The 23,706-nt window shown below is 43.3% G+C and overlaps 1 protein-coding gene across 1 annotated transcript in view; it reads left to right on the top strand.

The window, feature by feature from the left end:
- LOC311229231 (mitochondrial ribonuclease P catalytic subunit-like) overlaps window positions 1–23,706 on the top strand; it is a 56,627-nt gene that overhangs the window by 17,090 nt on the left and 15,831 nt on the right. Inside the window, exon 11 of the mRNA XM_084315302.1 lies at window positions 11,984–12,179. Coding sequence (XP_084171428.1) covers window positions 11,984–12,179 — 196 coding nt within the window. The remainder of the gene's footprint in view (window positions 1–11,983; window positions 12,180–23,706) is intronic.

Here is a 23,706-nt window from a genome sequence, read left to right as displayed (position 1 = left end):
TGCTTCTACACCGAGGACGTGTGAGTTATATTATTATTATGACTCTGATACAGCAGCAAGCTAACTGCTTCTACATCGAGGACGTGTGAGTTATATTATTATTATTATTATTATTATTATTATGACTCTGATACAGCAGTGAGCTCACTGCTTCTACACCGAGGACGTGTGAGTTATATTATTATTATTATTATGATGACTCTGATACAGCAGTGAGCTCACTGCTTCTACACCGAGGACGTGTGAGTTATATTATTATTATTATTATTATTATTATTATTATTATTATTATTATTATTATTATTATTATTATTATTATTATGACTCTGATACAGCAGTGAGCTCACTGCTTCTACACCGAGGACGTGTGAGTTATATTATTATTATTATTATTATTATTATTATTATTATTATTATTATTATTATGACTGATACAGCAGCGAGATCACTGCTTCTACACCGAGGACGTGTGAGTTATATTATTATTATTATTATTATTATGACTCTGATACAGCAGCAAGCTAACTGCTTCTACACAGAGGACGTGTGAGTTATATTATTATTATTATTATTATTATTATTATTATTATTATTATTATTATTATTATTATTATTATTGTTATTGTTATTGTTATTGTTATTATTATTATTATGACTCTGATACAGCAGCGAGCTCACTGCTTCTACACCGAGGACGTGTGAGTTATATTATTATTATTATTATGACTCTGATACAGCAGCGAGCTCACTGCTTCTACACAGAGGACGTGTGAGTTATATTATTATTATTATTATTATGACTCTGATACAGCAGTGAGCTCACTGCTTCTACACCGAAGACGTGTGAGTTATATTATTATTATTATTATTATGACTCTGATACAGCAGCAAGCTAACTGCTTCTACATCGAGGAAGTGTGAGTTATATTATTATTATTATTATGACTGATAGAGCAGCGAGCTCACTGCTTCTACACCGAGGACGTGTGAGTTATATTATTATTATTATTATTATTATTATTATTATTATTATTATTATGACTCTGATACAGCAGCGAGCTCACTGCTTCTACACAGAGGACGTGTGAGTTATATTATTATTATCATTATTATTATTATTATTATTATGACTCTGATACAGCAGAGAGCTCACTCTTTCTACACAGAGGACGTGTGAGTTATATTATTATTATTATTATTATTATTATTATTATTATTATTATTATTATTATTATTATGATGACTCTGATACAGCAGCGAGCTCACTGCTTCTACACCGAGGACGTGTGAGTTATATTATTATTATTATTATTATTATTATTATGACTCTGATACAGCAGCGAGCTCACTGCTTCTACACCGAGGACGTGTGAGTTATATTATTATTAGTATGACTCTGATACAGCAGCGAGCTAACTGCTTCTACATCGAGGACGTGTGAGTTATATTATTATTATTATTATGACTCTGATACAGCAGCGAGCTCACTGCTTCTACACCGAGGACGTGTGAGTTATATTATTATTATTATTATGACTCTGATACAGCAGCAAGCTAACTGCTTCTACATCGAGGACGTGTGAGTTATATTATTATTATTATTATTATTATTATTATTATTATTATGACTCTGATACAGCAGCGAGCTCACTGCTTCTACACCGAGGACGTGTGAGTTATATTATTATTATTATTATTATTATGACTCTGATACAGCAGCGAGCTCACTGCTTCTACACCGAGGACGTGTGAGTTATATTATTATTATCATTATTATTATTATGACTGATACAGCAGAGAGCTCACTCTTTCTACACCGAGGACGTGTGAGTTATATTATTATTATTATTATTATTATTATTATTATTATTATTATTATTATTATTATTATTATTATTATGATGACTCTGATACAGCAGCGAGCTCACTGCTTCTACACCGAGGATGTGTGAGTTATATTATTTTTATTATTATTATTATGACTGATACAGCAGCGAGCTCACTGCTTCTACACCGAGGACGTGTGAGTTATATTATTATTATTATGACTCTGATACAGCAGCGAGCTCACTGCTTCTACACAGAGGACGTGTGAGTTATATTATTATTATCATTATTATTATTATTATGACTGATACAGCAGAGAGCTCACTCTTTCTACACCGAGGACGTGTGAGTTATATTATTATTATTATTATTATGATGACTGATACAGCAGCGAGCTCACTGCTTCTACACCGAGGACATGTGAGTTATATTATTATTATTATTGTATTATTATGTAGGTAGCAACGTTAGCTCTCATAACGTTAGCCAGTTAGCAGCTCCGGGTACTGTAGGTAGCAACGTTAGCTCTCATAACGTTAGCCAGTTAGCAGATCCGGGTACTGTAGGTAGCAACGTTAGCTCTCATAACGTTAGCCAGTTAGCAGCTCCGGGTACTGTAGGTAGCAACGTTAGCTCTCATAACGTTAGCCATTTAGCAGCTCCGGGTACTGTAGGTAGCAACGTTAGCTCTCATAACGTTAGCCAGTTAGCAGCTCCGGGTACTGTAGGTAGCAACGTTAGCTCTCATAACGTGGGGGGCGGAGCCAGGCGTTCATGGGGTGAGACGTGTTTCACGGGAGCTCCCTATTATCGTGTGGAAAACACTGTCACCCCGCTAGTCTTTATTTTATTTTTATTTCTTATTGATCTTTTTGTTGAGTGGTCGAGCATCTACTACTTTCATCGACCTTTTTTCGACTTTTCGTGATGTCGAAGCCGGGAACCAGAGCCAACAACGCTTCAGCCGACAAAATGGCACCGGGCCCGTCCTCGCTTTCGCCTGAGATAAGTGAAATTCTCTCGGTCGTGACCAAACTCCATGCGGACTTTGAGGTACGCTTCGCCGATGCACAAATGAAAGCGCAGGCGGAACTTTTTGATACCTTTCGTCGGGCAATGTCGGAGGAGATCGGGCTGGCGGTGGGCCCGTTGAGAGAAAAGATGGAGTCACTGCACGCTGCCACCACAGCTAACGCTAACGAAGTAGCCTCCCTAACGGCTGAGGCCTCTTAACAAGGCGAGAGGGTGGCGGGTCTAGAGAGCTCCCTGCTGGCTGCACAGGCTGACGTCGGCAAACTACAGTCGGTAATTGTGGAATTGCAGTCCAGGGAGAGACGATACAACATCAGGATTGTTGGTGTACCGGAGGGCAGTGAGGGAGGACGTCTCTCGGAGAACATGCCGGAGCTGCTGCAGAGGATACTGGGGAAGGAGGTCCTTCCCGATCCGCCCGTGTGTGAGTCGGCCTACAGAGCGGGCAAGACCAGTCCTGGTGTGGGCAAGGAGCCGAGGTCCATCATTGTCAAGCTAAACAGGCTACAACAGAGAGAACTCATCATGCGGTCGGCCCGGGCCAGAAGGGGGGATCTGGGTCTCGACAATCACAAAGTGGCCATTTTCGAAGACTTCACACCGGAGGTTCAGGCACAGAGGGGCGAATACAAAGTGGTCATGGCCAGGCTATGGAAACTGGGCTTGAGGCCTACGATATTCGCCCCCGCAAGATTGTCTGTGCTATGTAAAGGTGATGACCGTCGCTCATTTTGGTCGTTGGCCAAAGCGGAGGAGTACCTAGGGGGGTTGGCCGAGACGGTGGCTTGATAACGCTGTCTGGTGAGTGGCTTGGCGTTGTGGACCTAAATACATTGATATATTTATTTGCGGACTATTCACAAATGCTTGATGTCAGGCCCAGACAGGCTAACTATCCGCTGCCCATCCGAGCTCTTTGGAGGCTAACGAGCTATCTGAACATTGTACATAACAGACTCTAGCGTGCTAGCCGGATTCACCACTAGCTTACGCGCTGGCCTCGGGCTGGCTAACGGGCTGTGTCTATCACCTGCGTCGATACATTCGAGACCCGATAATGTTTATGTATTTTGGTTGTTGTTGCTGTTCAAGTGACATAGGTTTGCACAATTTAATGGTGATCGGGTCCTTAACTAACTTCTTGTATGCTTTTAATTTTATATCCAGGATGCTTTGAGCTTTGGGCTCCAGTAGTAGAAGGTCGATTGAATATACATATACAATATATGATGACAGGTTGGGTCGGGTATAGCTTTGCTTGCACTCTGGCCATAACCCTCTTTTCCTTTTCTTCTTATTGTCGCTGTTTTAATGGCATCTGTATGCGCAATTTAACTGTGATCCGATCCTACCTTAGACTGACTGCTGATATGCTTTAATTTTGTTTTGAATTTTCCTTTATCCATTGTTGCGACATTAATATGCAGACTCGGGGGTAGATGGTTACAGGGTTGATGTTGAGTAATTATATAATAATGGCTATTTTTTCCATTATAGTTGTCATGTTAGGGCCAAGGCTCACGTTGGCTCTCGACCGAATATACATATAAAATATGTGATAACAGGCTGGGTCAGGTTTAGCTTTGCTTGCACTTTAGCCATAACCCTCTTTTTCCTTTTCTTCTTATTGTCGCTGTTTTAATGGCATCTGAATGAGCAATTTAACTGTGATCCAATCCTACCTTAGACTAACTGCTGATATGCTTTGATTTTGTTTTGAATTTTCCTTTATCCATTTATGCTATAACGTTGCGACATTGATACACAGACTCGGTAGTGGATGGTTACAGGGTTGATGTTGAGTTATTATATAATAATGGCTATTTCTTCCATTATAGTTGCCTCATGGTAGGGCCAAGGCTCACGGTGGTTTTCGACCGATATCTTTATTGAATTTAATTTTAATTTTAATTTGTGTTTATTGGACTAGTGGGGGTTTAATTAGGGGTTTATCTAGAGGGGGGTCGGAGTGGAGAACGTCTTATTGGATCCATGACTCCAGTGGGTAATGAGAGGAAGATGACCATCCTTAGTGGATGGGGCATAGGGAGGGGATTGGAGAGTGGGTATAGGAGGGTTAATAATAGGACGGGTTGGTTAGGGTTTAGAGTAGAAGGAGGGGGGGTTGTAACTGGGGTGGTATTGTTCTGTGTTTTATGTACTGTTGTCTTATATGTGTGTGATTGTTCCTCCTCTGAACTCCTGAGATTGACCGTCTCGGCCCGCCTGGATCAGCGCCTCGAGCCTCAGCCTGGCTACACTGGTATGTTCTCTACGCATTTAGACAAATTCGACCATGGCTAAATTGAATATTTTAATTTGGAACGCAGGGGGTCTTAACGCCCCTCACAAGCGTGCCAGTGTCCTTTGGTTATTGAAGAGAAGAAATATTGACATTGCTCTCCTTAGTGAGACGCATTTATTGGTAGGTGATGTGTCAAGGCTGGCAAATCGACAATATCACGTTATCTCCTCATCCTCAGCCGATGATAAGACGAAAGGAGTCGTCATAGTTACAAGACGTAACCTTGATATCAAAGTCCTGGACGTGTGGTCGGACACAGAGGGAAGGATTACTATAGCAAAAGTTGAGTTCTCTCATAGGAAGATGGCAATAATAGCATTGTATGCTCCTAACACATTTGATTCAGCGTTCTATAATACAATCACAAAGAATATGTTGGAATTTACTGGATACGCTCTCATTGTGGGTGGCGATTTTAATGTGTGCTGGGATGCGGAGATGGATAGGTCCGGGTCCTCTGAAACGAGCGACCAAAAACGGTCCTCTAAGGCCCTCAGGATGTGGGCCCAGGACACGGGGCTCGCAGACCTATGGCGCTTATCCAATCCCACCCTCAAGGATTACTCTCACCTGTCAGCCAGACACAAAACCTTCTCTCGAATAGACTATGCATTCGCGTCCCCTAATATGTTTGATAGTTTCGATGTCTCATTGGTTCCCTTGGCTCTCTCAGACCACAAGGGGATTTTCCTTACGGCAACCTTTGGCAGGCTCTCCGCGAGAGCTCCCAGATGGCGTTTTAATTCAACCTTGCTAAAGAACGATGATTTCTGTTCTGAGTTCAGGAGTAAACTAGCTGAATTCTTGCAGATCAACGTTGGCACAGTCGAAGACCCTAGGGTCCTGTGGAACGCATTGAAAGGATTTATCAGGGGTCATGTCACACTTTTCGCCTCCAATTTGCGAAAATCCCGGTCAAAAAAGCTAGAAGGACTGGAAACATTATATGCGGACCTATACGCATCCTTGCAAACTAACTATAGTCAACGACTAAACACACAACATAAGATAGTCAAGAAAGAAATAAACTCCATACTTAAACAACAGTCTGAGTTCTTGATACATAGGACAAGACAAAATTACTACTTTCACGGCTCCAGGCCTAGCCATCTATTGGCAATGAAAATACGCTCGAATGATAATTTCTCGGATATCCCCTCGATCAAGACGAGCCAGGGTGCAGTCACTACTGATTCGAAAAAGATCAATGACACTTTTAAAGAGTTTTACTCACAGTTATATAGCTCAGAGGTTAATCTCGATGACTCTAAATTTGAATCGTTCATTGGCGGGCTTGAGATACCCCACATTTCTGAGGAAGAGGCCAAGGAACTGGGGAAACCGATCACTCTTATGGAATTGAGGGAGACGATTGCTGAAATGCAGAGGGGTAAGGCACCAGGCTGGGATGGTGCTAGTCAAGCTAGTCAAGATGAGAAGCTCGTTCAGCCACAGACTCATTCCCCCCCGACACTCAACTAACCGCCTCGGACAGTCCTTCATACCAGCGGCCATCAGGCTCCACAACAGTGGGCAGCGACTAGCAGCCTCCAGGCTCCACAACAGGGGGCAGCGACAGCGACTGCTACCAGACATTGACCTGGGACTTATAGGAACCCAAGGAGGACAACCTACACTACCTTAGGCTTACTGCACCCTATGTGGATACTGTGATACTGTGATACTGTGAATAATGTATATTTCAGTGGATACTGTGAATAATGTATACTCAGTAGATAGTAAATTATAACACTACCTCATGCATACTGCACCTTATGTGACACTGTGAATAATGTGAATATTCCTCAGCTAGTCAGATAGTAAATTATATTGACCATATTGATCAAATTGTTTACACTGCCTGTGTTGTTTTTTACTACCTGTATACTGTGTTGTTTTACTACCTGTACCCCCCCCCCCCTCCCCCCATGCTGCTATGATGCCTGAATTTCCCCAAGGGGATCAATAAAGGAATATCTTATCTTATCTTATCTTATTCCACCCGAGGTGTATTTAGCTTTCTGGGACCAACTGGGTCCATTGATGCTCGATATGATCAATTACGCTATCGAACAAGGGGAGTTCTCAAGAGATGTCAATATGGCGTTGATTTCTTTACTTCTCAAGAAGGACAAAGATCCCAATGATTGTGGTAGCTATAGACCCTTGAGTCTTCTCGGGGCCGATTTAAAAGTGTTTGCCAAGGTGCTGGCCCGTCGCCTGCAGAGATTTATGACTGTATTGGTACACTGCGATCAAACTGGTTTTATCCCGGGGCGCCTGGCTGCAGATAATCTTAGGAGGCTGTTGCATGTAATCGATAACAGTAAAGACAATACAGCTCCGTCCACAGTTCTGTCTTTGGATGCCATGAAGGCGTTTGACAGACTTGAGTGGTCATACCTGTGGAAGGTACTTGAGATTATGGGTCTTGGAAAGAGGTTTATTCATATGATTAAAGTCCTGTATGCCTCGCCGTCTGCGATGATACTGACAGGCAAAAACTGTTCCACACTTTTTCCAGTCTCCAGATCTTCTAGACAGGGTTGTCCTCTGAGCCCAGGACTGTTTGCGCTTTCCCTCGAACCATTGGCCCAATTTATTAGGCAATCGGAGGACATCGTCCCCATAATGGTCAATAATACTCCACACAAAATTGCTCTCTATGCGGATGACCTGCTGATTTTCATGGACGACCCCTCCCGGTCGGCCGCAAAATTATTGGGAATAATCAACGACTTTGGTAAAATGTCAGGCTTTAAGATTAACTGGAACAAATCAGCCTGCCTACCTCTTAATGAGCTGGCCAAGACGGTACGACTACCAGCTGATATCCCCATAGTAGAACATTTTAAATACTTGGGCATAGAGATATTCCCCACGCTGAATCAAACTACTAAGTACAACTTCACGGGTACTTATGATAAAATACGCCAGGATCTAGACAGGTGGTCGTCCCTTCCTAACTCTTTACAAGCCCGGGCTTCCATAATCAAAATGAACGTCCTGCCTAGGATACATTTTGTTAGCTCAATGCTCCCCCTGCCCCCTCCAATAGACCACTGGCGCAAGGTACAATCGATGGTATCTAAGTTTATCTGGAATAACAAACGCCCGAGAATCAAAAGAGCTACTACTCAATGTAGGAAACAAGATGGGGGCCTCGCAATCCCTGATTTTAAGCTTTATTTCTGGTCCTTTTCACTGAGACCTCTGATGTGCTGGCTAGACCCTGTAAATGCGGTATCTTGGCGCTCCTTAGAAGCGGCGGCGGTCTCACCGCTAAGATTGCAGGATGTGGTGTACTCCACTGTCCCTATTTCGAAATGCCGACTGAGGTATGGACCGATCATAACTCGCGTGATCCAGACGTGGCGTAATGTACAGAAGTCGTGTGGGGTTAAATGCCCATGGCACCTGGACTCTCCAATTTTTAATAACCAGCAATTACTTATTGGGCACAAGCCGGTTAATATTCCTCAATGGCAAAGGAGGGGAGTTCATACTCTGGAGGATATTTATGATAAGAACGGCCTCCGTGCGTTTCAGGACTTAAGAGAATTTTATGATCTTCCCGGCGAGTCCTTCTTTCTTTACCTTCAACTAAGGTCAGCGCTGAGGGCGCATGGCGTGCCGTGGGCTCAGGCTCTGCAACCACACCCCTTTCTCAGGCTCATAGTGGACAGGACGACCTCCAGAGGGTTTGTCTCAGACTTTTATACGCTATTAATTCAATCCACGTATAAGAATTTATCATTGGATACAATCTGGCGTGTGGATATCCCGGAGTTGGACCCCGAGTTTGATTGGGATGATGTTTGGGCAAATGTGGCATTGTCTTCCCGCAACCCCAATCACCAGCAGATTAATTTTAATTATATTCATAGGACCTATCTTACACCTAGGAAGTTATTTGCTATGGGACTGATAGCCGACTCTCGGTGCACTTTGTGCTCTCAAAAGGCCACTGGCACTTAGCTCTCAAAAGGCCACTGGCCCTTATATGCATATGTATTGGGATTGCCCACCAGTGGTCAGTTTCTGGAGGTCAATAACGGACAAACTTTCAGATCTGTGTGGCTTAACTATCCCATTCACAGCTGTTACGCTACTCCTGAACGATATAACGACACTAACCGCGTCCGTACAACTGAAAAGGGTTGTCCTAGCGGGCGTCACAGCAGCGAAGAAGCTAATAGCAATGAGATGGAAGGAGCCTGAGAAGCTCACAGTGATTAACTGGTCCCTAACATTGTTGGATGTGATTTATCTTGAGATATCCACGGCGCGGGTTATTGGGGTAGGACAGGCTGGCATTGACCTGTGGTTCGCAGCAGCTGAGAAGGTAAGGACCGCCGTGTGCGGCTGAGCGGGGTTGGGGTGCTTGATCGGGGGGGTCCGGCGGTCTCATGGGAGGGGATGGAGGAAATGTCTTGTCTGTCTTAACTTTGACTGGGGGGATTTTAGGGGGGGGTTGATATTTAGCTATTCTGCGCTATTTGTCAATTCACATGCCATCTCCCCAAGGGACTAATATTGGCAGACTGATTGTCCTGTCAACCAACTTGGAGGAAAATCCTCTTTCTTCTTACACTTTACCTTCTGCGAGTTTAGCAGTCTTGACATGTGTAAGGGACCTAGGCTATCTACAGTAAACCTGCGGCAACACTCTCGTAAACAGTCTTTTCAGTCACTCCACTTTGTAAAGGTGGTGAAAGGTTGGCATGTTTGAAGACATTTTTGTTATTGAAGTTGCCATCTATATTTGATAGGTTGAACGCTGTTTCTTTTTCTTTTTTGTCTTTATAATTTGTTATTCTGTATTATTATTGTTTGTTATTTTCCTGTGGAGTTATGTGTTTTGTTACTGTGGTTATTGTGTTGTCTTGTTTCATGTAATTAATAATAAAAAAATTGATAAAAAAAAAAAAAAAAACTCTCATAACGTTAGCCAGTTAGCAGCTCCGGGTACTGTAGGTAGCAACGTTAGCTCTCATAATGTTAGCCAGTTAGCAGCTCCGGGTACTGTAGGTAGCAACGTTAGCTCTCATAACGTTAGCCAGTTAGCAGCTCCGGGTACTGTAGGTAGCAACGTTAGCTCTCATAATGTTAGCCAGTTAGCAGCTCCGGGTACTGTAGGTAGCAACGTTAGCTCTCATAACGTTAGCCAGTTAGCAGCTCCGGGTACTGTAGGTAGCAACGTTAGCTCTCATAACGTTAGCCAGTTAGCAGCTCCGGGTACTGTAGGTAGCAACGTTAGCTCTCATAATGTTAGCCAGTTAGCAGCTCCGGGTACTGTAGGTAGCAACGTTAGCTCTCATAACGTTAGCCAGTTAGCAGCTCCGGGTACTGTAGGTAGCAACGTTAGCTCTCATAACGTTAGCCAGTTAGCAGCTCCGGGTACTGTAGGTAGCAACGTTAGCTCTCATAACGTTAGCCAGTTAGCAGCTCCGGGTACTGTAGGTAGCAACGTTAGCTCTCATAACGTTAGCCAGTTAGCAGCTCCGGGTACTGTAGGTAGCAACGTTAGCTCTCATAACGTTAGCCAATTAGCAGCTCCGGGTACTGTAGGTAGCAACGTTAGCTCTCATAACGTTAGCCAGTTAGCAGCTCCGGGTACTGTAGGTAGCAACGTTAGCTCTCATAACGTTAGCCAGTTAGCAGCTCCGGGTACTGTAGGTAGCAACGTTAGCTCTCATAACGTTAGCCAGTTAGCAGCTCCGGGTACTGTAGATAACAACGTTAGCTCTCATAACGTTTCCACTCGGAAAGTAGTGTCGCCATGCTTGCTCTGTTGTTGTTGTGTTACGTGCTGCGCGCGACCCGTGTTCCATACGGAAATAAGGAGAGGTTCGCTCACGCGTATATTAGTAACCCGGTTTGTATTAGGAGGTCGGCTTATAATTGCTTAGCTCAACAGCGCACCCGGACATTAATAGAGAGTCGGTTTTTAATTGAATACAGGTCACTATTAGAGGAAATAAGGTATTATTATTATTATGACTCTGATACAGCAGCAAGCTAACTGCTTCTACATCGAGGACGTGTGAGTTATATTATTATTATTATTATGACTCTGATACAGCAGCGAGCTCACTGCTTCTACACCGAGGACGTGCAAGTTATATTATTATTATTATGACTCTGATACAGCAGCGAGCTCACTGCTTCTACACCGAGGACGTGTGTTATATTATTATTATTATTATTATTATTATTATGACTCTGATACAGCAGAGAGCTCACTGCTTCTACACCGAGGACGTGTGAGTTATATTATTATTATTATTATTATTATGATGACTTGATACAGCAGCGAGCTCACTGCTTCTACACCGAGGACGTGTGAGTTATATTATTATTATTATTATTATTATTATTATTATTATTATTATTATTATTACTCTGATACAGCAGCAAGCTCACTGTTTCTACACCGAGGACGTGTGAGTTATATTATTATTATTATGATGACTCTGATACAGCAGCGAGCTCACTGCTTCTACACCGAGGACGTTTGAGTTATATTATTATTATTATTATGACTCTGATACAGCAGCGAGCTCACTGCTTCTACACCGAGGACGTGAGTTATATTATTATTATTATTATTATTATTATTATTATTATTATTATTATTATGATGATTCTGATACAGCAGCGAGCTCACTGCTTCTACACCGAGGACGTGTGAGTTATATTATTATTATTATTATGACTGATACAGCAGCGAGCTCACTGCTTCTACACAGAGGACGTGTGAGTTATATTATCTCTCTCTCTCTGTGTCTCTCTCTCTCTCCCCCCCCCCCCCCTCAGGTCGGAGGATGCCCCCTTCCTGCTCTACGCCTCGTTGAACTCTGGGAGTCGGTGTTGTTTTGTGAGTCGTGACATGATGAGGGACCACATGGCCTGTCTTCCTGCAGGGTCACTCAGACAGCTGTTCTTCAAGTGGCAGAGAGGACATCACATGGTGGTCGGCATTGAGCCGGATGGATGCACAGTGTTCCTGAAGGTGAGAGGGTGGGGGGCGGGGCTCTGATGGTGGTGGGAGGGGCTCTGACAGATGGTGGTGGGCGGTGCTCTGACAGATGGACGCACAGGTGAGATGGTGGTGGGCGGGGCTCTGACAGATGGTGGTGGGCGAGGCTCTGACAGGTGGGCGGGGCTCTGACAGATGGACACGCAGGTGAGATGGTGGTGGGTGGGGCTCTGACAGATGGACGTGCAGTGTTCTTTAACACATTAACTGCCAGCCGGAAATCAGCTTGAGTCTATCTCCCGCCAGCCGTTTTGGACGATTTTGGCGATATCTCATGATCTTAGCGGAGCTATTTCTATATTTTATATTATAACTATGGGGAAATGGTTTGGCTCATTTGACAAAGACGAGTTGATGTACACTATGAAAAAAAACGTTGTTTCTGCATGCCTTCGTTCGTTCACAATTCCAAATTAAAAAAGGTAAACAAAGAGGAAAATCCAGGCGGATTTCCTAGAAAAAAAGTTATGAGGTGTTTTCTGCGCGCTGCGCAATTCATGGTCTTTGCTGCCTGAAACATTATGTCCACGGCATGACAAGACGAGACTTCCTTTATCAAAACCAACATGGGGGAGGGGGGGGGGGGGTGTTTGCACAATAAACTGTTCCAAATCCTCTTCTTATTTAAACACGTATGATTATTCATATTTCGCAGTTTTTGTTCTTCATGTTTCATTGACGACCAGGAGGCAGAAATGCAGTTCTCAATTCCTTTCCATTTAATTCGTTTCTCCCTTTACAGGTTTTTCTAGAGCAGAGCAGCAGCGAGGCATAGCTTATTCTAACAAACATTCTGTCAACTAACTTCTCCCAAAGGATCAAACACACCCTTTTACAGGTGGCACGCGTTGCTAATTAGCGTTGAAGCGTGTGGCTATAGGCCTGCGCGCAGCTGACTTCCCACTGGGGGCAAAGATGGTGCGCCACAGAATACAGTCCTATAATGCAATCTAATTCTAAACAATATGATAAACAATTTAACGTGAATCTCCATTTAGGCTATTATAAAACATATTTATGCCAATTCGATTACACCTTTTGCTACAATAATAAATGATATATTTCAAGCTGTTCAAATTATATATTACTATCAAAAAGTCACAACAAACTCCCCCCCGATGAGCTCCCAAGCGTCATCATTCTCCTAGTTCCAAGGGGTACAGCAGCTGTACCGGTCTCTTCAGGACCAGATTCTTGGGGAGTCTTAACGAACATGAACGAACCTTTCCGTCCCGTCCTACGAACACCTGTTCAATGCGACCCATTTTCCACATATGCTTTGGCTGTTTGTCTTCATGCAGCAAAGCCAGGTCGCCCACCTTGAATGTGCTGGGCTTGTTCGATGCTGTGTGTGCTGATCTCAGCTCCATTAAATAATCCTTCTTCCATCGAATCCAGTATCCGTTGATCAGTCTCTGACGGTATTGTAACCGTTTGTTGAGCTTAGCTGTGTCAGCATTAGCGTGGTAATTGGGGGGAGTGGGCAGTGGAGGTAGGGTCGTGAGTCTCTGTCCCACCAAGAAGTGGGCTGGGGTTAGCGGAGCAGGCTCTCCGCACTCTGCGTGTGTGAAGGTGAGGGGTCTTGAGTTGACAACAGCTTCCACTTCAGTAAGCAACGTTTGAAGCTCTTCAAATGTCAAAAACGCTTTTCCTAACACCTTTCTTAAGCACACCTTCACTGACCTCACCATGCGTTCCCACATCCCGCCCCACCAAGCTGCTCGTTCTACTATGTATTTCCAGGTGATCATTTTCCCTGCAAAGAACTCCTGTATCTTCGTATCCTTTATCAAATTATACATAGCTCTCAGATCTTTGTCTGCACGCTTGAATGTTTTTACGTTGTCTGAATATATCGTGGTACAGATTCCTCGTCGGGCCACAAATCGTCTAAAGGCCAAAAGAAATGAATCTGTGCTCAGGTCTGATACTATTTCTAAATGCACAGCTCTTGTCACTGCACAAGTAAATAAAGCTACATATGCCTTTTTATTCTGGGGCTTTACATATAATGGCCCTGCGAAATCTACACCTGTTACTTCGAACGGCTGGGCCTCTGTCACCCTATCTTTGGGCAAGGGCGCAGTACATTGTTGGCCTGCTTTTAATTTACTTTTTCGACAGACGAGACACTGTTTTATCATTTTCTTCACCAACTGGCGTCCTCTTAATATCCAAAACTGTTCTCTCACCTGTGTCAAGGTGTCTTGTAAACCAGAGTGGAATACATCATTGTGCGCTCTCTTAATGGCCAGCAAGGAGAAGGGGTTAGTCCCGGACAGTATGAGAGGGTGTTTCTGTGCGTAATCCCAGTTGGTTTCCTGAAGCCGTCCTCCGACGCGCAGAAGCCCTTCATTATCCATGAACGGTTTTAGGCTCATTAATTTTGAGCCTCTATGCACTTCTCTTCCATTTAACAAATCTGATTGTTCTTTTGGGAAGCTTTCTGTTTGGGAGAGTTTTGTCCAGTATTTCTCCGCCTCTCTGATTTCCTCTGCGCACAGCGGACCATATTTCTTTTTTTCTTTCTTCTGTGTATTGTTTGTAAAACGCAGCATCCACGCTGTGACGCGCAGGATTCGGTTGAGTTTGCTGTGTTTTCCCAGGTCAAATAGCGGGCCCAAACACATACTTGTTTTCTCCTCTTTCACTATCTGGCTTTGCACCACACACTCCTCCAAATTCACTCCTTCATCAATATCATCTTTTGACGTACTTTTTCCGGTTGGCTCTCTTAACCACTGTGGCCTGTGCCACCACAGAGAGTCATCTTTTAGCGTCTTTACGCTGGAGCCCCGTGTGCCGCGATCGGCCGGGTTCTCTGTTCCATGGCAGTGCCCCCAGTTCTCTGGGAGGGTCAGGTTCTGAATTTCGATCACTCGGTTCTGAACGAACGGCTTCCATTGTTTAGCCGTGCCTTTGATCCAATGGAGAGCGATCATTGAGTCTGTCCAATAGTGTGTCTTGATTTCAGGCATTTTTAATTGTTCACATACAAACTTTCATTGTCTAGACCCTATCAAAGCTCCCATCAGTTCCAGTTGAGGTAGGGTGATTTTCTTTAATGGAGCAACTTTAGTTTTGGCCGTTATTAGACTAGTGGCGCATTTTCCATCTATATCTGTCGTGCGCAAATAGGCTACTGCACAATAAGCTTTTTCACTCGCATCACAGAATATGTGGATCTCTTTATCTAAAAGCGTGTCATCACTATTCTGTAGTTCTGAAGTGTAACTTCTGCTTATGGCTATAGAGCCTAAATCAGGAATTTCAGCGCACCACTGGTTCCATTTTTCGGAGAGGTCATCTGGGAGCTGTGCGTCCCAGTCGAGACCCCGTTCCCACATTTTTTGGAACAGGCATTTTACCCTAATGCTAAATGGGGATAAAAAACCTATTGGGTCAAAGATTCGTGCTGCGGATTGGAGAACTCCTCTCTTCGTGTTTTTTTTATCTTTTAAATGTTCAATGAAATCCTTCATTTCAAACACAAAGTCGTCTGTTTCTGTTCTCCATGTCAGCCCTAACACTTTCATTGGCGTTTGGCTTTTGACTTCCACCTGTTCATTTTTCACTTGTTGTGTCCATTCTCTTTGCAGCTCATTTGAATTCGTTTTCCACTTGCACAAATCCATTCCAGCTTCAGACATGATCTCCTTGGCTGTTTGAGTGATTTTTAAAGCCTCCTCTACTGTGTGAGCACCGCAGATATAGTCATCTACGTAGAGACACTCATCTAGGGTTTTTGCGACCTGGATATTTATTCTCGTATTTCTTTAGATGATGACGAATTGTGGCTGCTAATAGAAATGGACTGGAGGACACTCCGAATGGAACTCGTGTCATTCTCAGAATGCTGATCTGGTCCATTGACAATGTGTCTCCGGTGGTCCAGAGAAATCTCAGTGCATCTCTGTCCTGTTCGTTTAGAGAGATCTGAAGGAAGGCCTTCGTAATGTCTGACATGAGGGCCACTTTATACTGTCTAAATCTGACTAGAATGCCTAACGGGTCTGGATTTAAATTGGGGCCGGTTTGGAGACACTCGTTAAGAGACCGACAATCTCTTCCATGTGAAGACGCATCAAATACTACTCTTAATTTAGTAGTTTCTCTTTGATCTCTAATTACAGCATGATGGGGTAAATAGTAGATAGGGTTCTCTGACTGTTTGGGCTGCACCTGTTCTACTATTTCTACTATTCCCTCGGCTAGATACTCTTGGATGACGTCATTATATTTATGGTACAGTACGGGGTTGCTATGGAATCTTCTTACCAGGTGAGCAAATCTACTCTCAGCTGTGGCGTAGTTATCAGCGATGATCACCTGTTCCTCTCTCCATGGCAACCGAACCTCATATCTCCCGTTCGTGTATTTGATTGACTCCTCGAATTTCAGTAGCGCGTCTGCAGCGTCTGCACTCTCAGCGCGGGATTCAGTTTCCCAGAAGCTGCGCAACTGGTTTGAAAGCGCTTGCTCCTCTCCCATGCTCACAAGCATCACGTCCACGTCTGGAGTCTCTGTGACACACATCATCGCCGTTGTGACAGTTCCTTGCACTAACCATCCAAACTTGCTTTCGAGCGCAACTAGTGCGTCATCCAGTCTCTCCATTCGTCCAGTGACGATTTTCCAATAGTGATCACCTCCGATCAAGATTCCAAGCTTTTCTGATTCCATTCCCCTCACTGGGGTATCAGCAAGTTGCATTCCTCTTTTGTGCAGCGTTCCTCTCAGTTTCTCACTGGCTGTTGTCAGGTTTGATGACGTGCTCACCAGTGGCGTCTCCAGCAGTTCTAGTTCCACTGCTTGGTTGGTTCGAATATTTCTCAGATACACTCTAACCTTCCTACAGGTTATTCGTTTGGGTATTAGCGAGCCAAATGTGTGCAGGTTCAATACCTCCTCCCCTACTACTGGTAGATTTAGAGCCTTTGAGATATCTTCTCTTATAAAACTGCGTTGGCTACCCCCATCCATAACACACCACACTATCTGGCTGCGTGTGGGTGTTTCAATCCATACAGTCGCTGTCTGCAGCAGAACTGTGCCCCTTTCTGATGTTGGGACAATTGACACTACAGTATCTGTGGGGTTTTCCCTAACATTACTCTGTGTGCCCTTCTGTCTGGTACACACTGTTCTATGATGCCATACACTATTACACTCCTCGCAGTACATTCCCTGCACTTTGCATTTACTAGAAGTGTGCCTGGCACCTAGACATCTGTAGCATCTGCCCTGTACCTTTAATTATTCTTTCCTGATCTCAGCAGTGAATTCTGAACAGTCCTTTGATCTGTGATTGCTTTTGTTACAGAATACACATGCTTTTCCATCTTCATTATCAGCAGCGTAAAATGTAGATGTCGATGCGGCGCCCGCGCGCTGGGGTCGCCGACTCCTCCTTTCCCAGACACTGTCTGCGGGTGGAGGTGGAGTCTCCTTTCTCTGTGTCAAGTTCATTGTCCTTTCCCGACTCTCGAGTTCCCTTTGCAGGAATGTCATTAGGTCTTTGACTTTCAATACAGACCCTGTAGCCTGAACACACGTAAACTCCAGGGTTATCTCCTCGGGAATCATTTTCATGAGAATCGGGCACAGTAGACTTCCATATGAGTCCGATACAACGCCCTGTGCGTCTAAACTCCTCACTTGTATTTCACAGTCATCATACAATCTCCTTAGTGCGTTAATGTTCGTGGCACTCTTTACAGGGGTTAGATTAAGGAGCTTGTTCATGTGTGCGTTTATGATCAAATCTTTACGGCCAAATCTTTCCATCAACATTGCAATTGCATTGTCGTAGTTCTCGTCGGATAAGGATAATCCTGCGACTACGTTTGCGGCCGTGTCTGTCAATAATGACTTCAAATAGCTGAACTTGTCAGCTGAACTCAGGGTGGTGTTATTGTGAATCGACACTTTAAATTGATTCCAAAAGTCTTGCCATCGGCTTATATCACCACTGAATTTTCCAATTATCAATTTCGGCAGTCTGATATGATCCGATCTACTTGATGAGTGTGAGCTCCCTTCGCTCACTCTTCTCTGTCGCTCCTCTTCTGTCTTTATGAGAGAGTCGCGCACCAACCTGTTGATCCGAGTTTTCCTTTTGATTATTCGATCCATATAGTCCAGAGCCGTGGTCACTTCTTCGACGAGGTCCCTCTCCTCCGTCGCTGCTGCAATGTCCCGATCATGTTCATTTAGAGTCGTCTCCTTGACAACTAATATTGCTTTACTTTCCTCCAAGTCGGGCAGACATGGGGCCTCTGCTCCTATCTGCTCGTCTATCTTGTTCAGCAACTTGGTTACAGACGTCCTTATTGCTCCTCGGATAGCCTTCAATCTTGTTAGTTCAGTCATTCTTCTTCTTTATCCAATTAGTCCGTCCGTGTAGAATATACTTAAATTCTCCCTGGTTTCGGCACCACTTTGTTTGCACAATAAACTGTTCCAAATCCTCTTCTTATTTAAACACGTATGATTATTCATATTTCACAGTTTTTGTTCTTCATGTTTCATTGACGACCAGGAGGCAGAAATGCAGTTCTCAATTCCATTCCATTTAATTCGTTTCTCCCTTTACAGGTTTTTCTAGAGCAGAGCAGCAGCGAGGCATAGCTTATAATAACAAACATTCTGTCAACTTAACTTCTCCCAAAGGATCAAACACACCCTTTTACAGGTGGCACGCGTTGCTAATTAGCGTTGAAGCGTGTGGCTATAGGCCTGCGCGCAGCTGACTTCCCACTGGGGGCAAAGATGGTGCGCCACAGAATACAGTCCTATAATGCAATCTAATTCTAAACAATATGATAAACAATTTAACGTGAATCTCCATTTAGGCTATTATAAAACATATTTATGCCAATTCGATTACACCTTTTGCTACAATAATAAATGATATATTTCAAGCTGTTCAAATTATATATTACTATCAAAAAGTCACAACAGGGGGTGCGCAAAGTTACCGAACGTGTTATAAACCAATTTAGACTGGTCATTTCTTGAATCACAGGGAATACATTGCATTATGAGTCTGTATTTTACTATTACAAATAAACAAACTTGCAATGCAGTAAGACTATTATTATATCGATCAGGTAGGAATATCTTGTATTGATCAGGTTAGTAGATGTTGTACCGATCAGTTATTTAGTATTTACCGATCATAGGTGACATGACCATCTTGTTCCGTTATCAACATGAGAGGGGGGTGGGGGGGGGGGTGCGCGAAGTTACCGAACGTGTTATAAACCAATTTAGACTGGTAATTTCTTGAATCACAGAGAAAACATTGCATTATGAGTCTGTATTTTACTATTACAAATAAACAAACGTGCAATGCAGTAAGACTATTATTATATCGATCAGGTAGGAATATCTTGTATTGATCAGGTTAGTAGATATTGTACCGATCAGGTATTACAGATCATATGTGCATGAAATAAACTAAAATGTTAAAACCCATTTAGACTGATTCTCATTCCTGTACTGTGTATACTCTGCTCCTGTGTTGTAGACAGCGTTTGCTCTGTACCTACCTGTTTTCCAATAATGGATTCGTCCATACATGATATAAAAACATTCATAAAGTAATAATATCTTGTATTGATCAGGTAGTAGTATTTCCAGGTGAAACTAATTGATATATTATCAACCACCATGGCATGGGGCCTGGCGCTAACAAACAAGTAAGTTATAACTACTGGTGTAGGTCCAGAAAACATTATTATAAAATACAGAATACTTTATAATGCAGACAACTTGAAACTTTGATGAAGTGAAAAACATTTTTACTTCAGAAGATGTACAATAAACTGGGTGACTGTCATCAGAACCAACCATTGTTTCTGTGCATTAGAAGTATGCTCGTAACATTCACAGTACAGGCACGTCACATGATCAACTACAGGGCATATCTTATACAGTTTGTCTCTTGCATCGATGGCTGCATTGTCTGAGAATGGATGAAGCGCCAGATGATCTCAAAACGGTTCGTCTGTGGACCAAAATATATCCAAGACAGGCTTCCAAAGTACACCGGTTATAAATAAGAGGCCAAGGAACTGCCTGAGCTCCTTCAGTGAGACGGGCTTCCAAGCCAGTGCCCTGCTGCTAGTTAGTTTGGGATCCAGCAGGCCAATGTACTGCTCAGCGTATAGGTTGGTCTGGGCAACAATCATGCTTGAGGAAGTCATCAGTGAGGAACAGACCTAGGAAGTCTGCAGGCCGTACAGTATACAATTATGGTAATTTACCAACACAATACTTTATAAAAGTATAAACTGGGTGACTGTCATCAGAACCAACCATTGTTTCTGTTAGGGATGCTCGATATTGGCTTTTTTACCTATACCGATATTGTCCAACTCTTAATTTCCGATACCGATATCAACCGATACCGATATATGCAGGGTTCCCCCCCCCCCAAAAACGGAATAATTTCAGGTAATTAACATTACATATCTCTTGTTGTGGAATTAACACAACATTATGCATACTTTTGACAATAAATAAAATCAGAATTTGTTCTTACTTGCTTGCCTGGGTAAATGAAGGTTATAGAAATGTAAAACTTTTTTTTTTTAAACAGTTACCGATATTTTCCGATATCACATTTTAATGCCGATATCGGCCGATAATATCGGACATCCCTAGTTTCTGTGCATTAGAAAATTATGCTGGTAACATTCACAGTACACAATGGTACTTTACCAACAGTATAGACTTTATAAAAGTATAAACTGGGTGACTGCCAGCAACCATTGTTTCTGTGCAAACGGTGTGTAAACCGTTTAAATTAAAAAAAGGGAGGGGGGAAAAAGATAAGAAAAAAAAGAAAGAAGAGGCCAAATAACTGCCTGAGCTCCTTCAGTGAGACGGGCTTCCAAGCCAGTGCCCTGCTGCTAGTTAGTTTGGGATCCTGCAGGCCAATGTACTGCTCAGCGTATAGGTTGGTCTGGGCAACAATCTTGCTTGAGGAAGTCATCAGTGAGGAACAGACCTAGGAAGTCTGCAGGCCGTACAGTATACAATTATGGTAATTTACCAACACAATACTTTATAAAAGTATAAACTGGGTGACTGTCATCAGAACCAACCATTGTTTCTGTGCATTAGAAAATTATGCTGGTAACATTCACAGTACAGAAGTAGAGAGGTCACTCAGTCTAGAGCTTGTCAAGATCAGTCATTGGCTGGCAGTGTGCGATCCATACCATGATTTTCGGGGGAGCTCCCGGGTGTGGGCGGGGGGGGGGGGGGGGACAAAAAAATAGCTCGGAGCGCTTTTTCCTGGGTCTCGCGACTGCCGCAAAAACGCGAGGCGCGGCGCTGGGCAAAGGAACGCGCCGGCAGCGTCTGTGGCATAGAAATTAATGACAGACAGGAGCTGACAACTCATAAAACGTCCCCGGTCGACACGGGCCCTATTAGGCTATAGGTATGAACAGAGTCATAGAATATGACTCTGGGTATGAGTAACGTTACAGAACCACACATAGTCCACACCACACAGGTCTGCAGGCATGATGGAGACGCACATATTAAAATACACATGCTCAGATTAACCCCTCTGATCCAACACTAAAATTCACACACAACAGTCCTATTTACACATAAACACACGGATGAACCAATACCGAACAACAAGTCCACGACCAAACACATCGAGTCTAACATTATTATAGTAGTAGGCAAATGCAACATTATCGCCACCGACCTGATGGTGAAGATTTGCCCAATTCTCAAAATCTGCATGTGACAGAAGTAGTCCCCGCAGCAGGCTGCTTCGCATTCTTTGTAAAAGAAGGCTTACTTCTTTGATATTTCATTTAACTAAGTTTCGACATTACGCTTGTTTGATGAAGTTTGATTTGTGCCTGCAGGCTGCAGCGCCGCCACGCTCTGAATGGTAAACGCAAGAATAGCATGTTGCCATCTATTACGAGTAGTGTAACTGAGGGGTACAATTCCCTGACTGTATTGAGAGTATGGTATTATTAAACCACTACTTAGTTATGTACTTTAATTACTGGCCATACAGTACACGGTATATATGGTGAACACCCACACAAGAATACAGCTTAACAAAGAAAGTCATATTTAGAAGTATTTATTATTATAGTAAGCAACGGTAGGTTACAATATTGAGAATTATGAATTGCGCTTATATGGCGAAGAACACTTAAGTAGGTCAAGAGCGTAAGTCCATGAGCATATTAAGATGGGTATAATTGACACCACCTGTAGCATAAGAATTACATAAGGCACACTCGTAGTCAGCTGGAGATACTAAGGGGGTTCCCTCCGGTTGTAAGCCAGCAGGGGAGAGGAATGTTCAGGAGCAAAAGTCTGGATCAACGGGGAATCAATAAGCTCCAGCTACGGGAGTCGGTACATATACTCCCCTCGATCGGCAGACAAAAGCAGCAGCTATAATCCAGTAGGCGCAACAGCATGGATGAAAGCCAGCCAGCCTCTTCCTAGAGACGGGCTCGAGTGATGCTCCTCACGGGTAGATCCCACACAGCAGTGGGGTAGACGGTTCTCTGCTCCAGCAGCCACAGTACCAAAAGCAATATAATCCAGCCGGAAAAGGCTCTGCATTCGCCGGTGTAGATTCTCCTGTGCACTATACTTCACATTAACTAGGTCGAACTTGACGTTATTTCACTAAACTCTGACACTTTTACTATCCTATTCGCACATATTATAAGTGCTCTATTTAGACGCAAAGTTGCTCACTTCACTTGGTCATTGACTCGTGGTGAAGGCTTCAACTTTGGGATAAGACGATACGTTACTTTGAACGAATGATGAACTGAATGAACTGAACGAAGGAAGTGCTGCTGTTTCCACCTGCGCCGTATTTATACGTAAGGTGAATTATCTAGTGCCAACCTCAGTTCTGTCTCGTATTACTGCGCAAACCTGGACATGTTGAGACAAGCCTTGGCGGTGGCTTTGAACTCGCCATTGGGGGTATGGTCGTTGGCGCCTAGGGGTCGCTGTCCAATAGGAGAACGAATATTATGGTCTGGCTTGTACCTAGGTAAAGGGATATTCCGTGTATATGTACAAAGAATATACAAGGGATATCAGACGATATACAAATATTATACAATATATCTCAAGTAATAAATATATATATTCGGTTTAATCTGACCCTTTGTAACAAGTAGGGTAAATCTGCAGTGCCGATATAGGGTATATCTGCAGTGCATATTTATGCTATTGTCTATTACAGTGAATTAGTGCGCAAATCATTAATGATACATCAAAATAGCATAATTTTATCATTATACACGATGATACAGAAAAATGAGAAATGCATGGCAAAAATAGCATTTATTTTCAGTAATTTAGAGACCCCCAGGGGAGCTTTAGAGACCCCCAAGGGAGCTGATGTCTGATCTAGGGGAGCTATAGCTCACCCAGCTCCCCCCGTGGATCGCACCCTGTTGGCTGGTCGAAAACAGGTTATCCC

The sequence above is a fragment of the Notolepis coatsorum genome (genome assembly GCF_963971535.1).
Source record: "Notolepis coatsorum genome assembly, chromosome: 1".
NCBI lineage: Eukaryota > Metazoa > Chordata > Actinopteri > Aulopiformes > Paralepididae > Notolepis > Notolepis coatsorum.
Note: the sequence above shows the minus strand (reverse complement) of the source record. Positions and strands in the feature narration are given on the sequence as shown.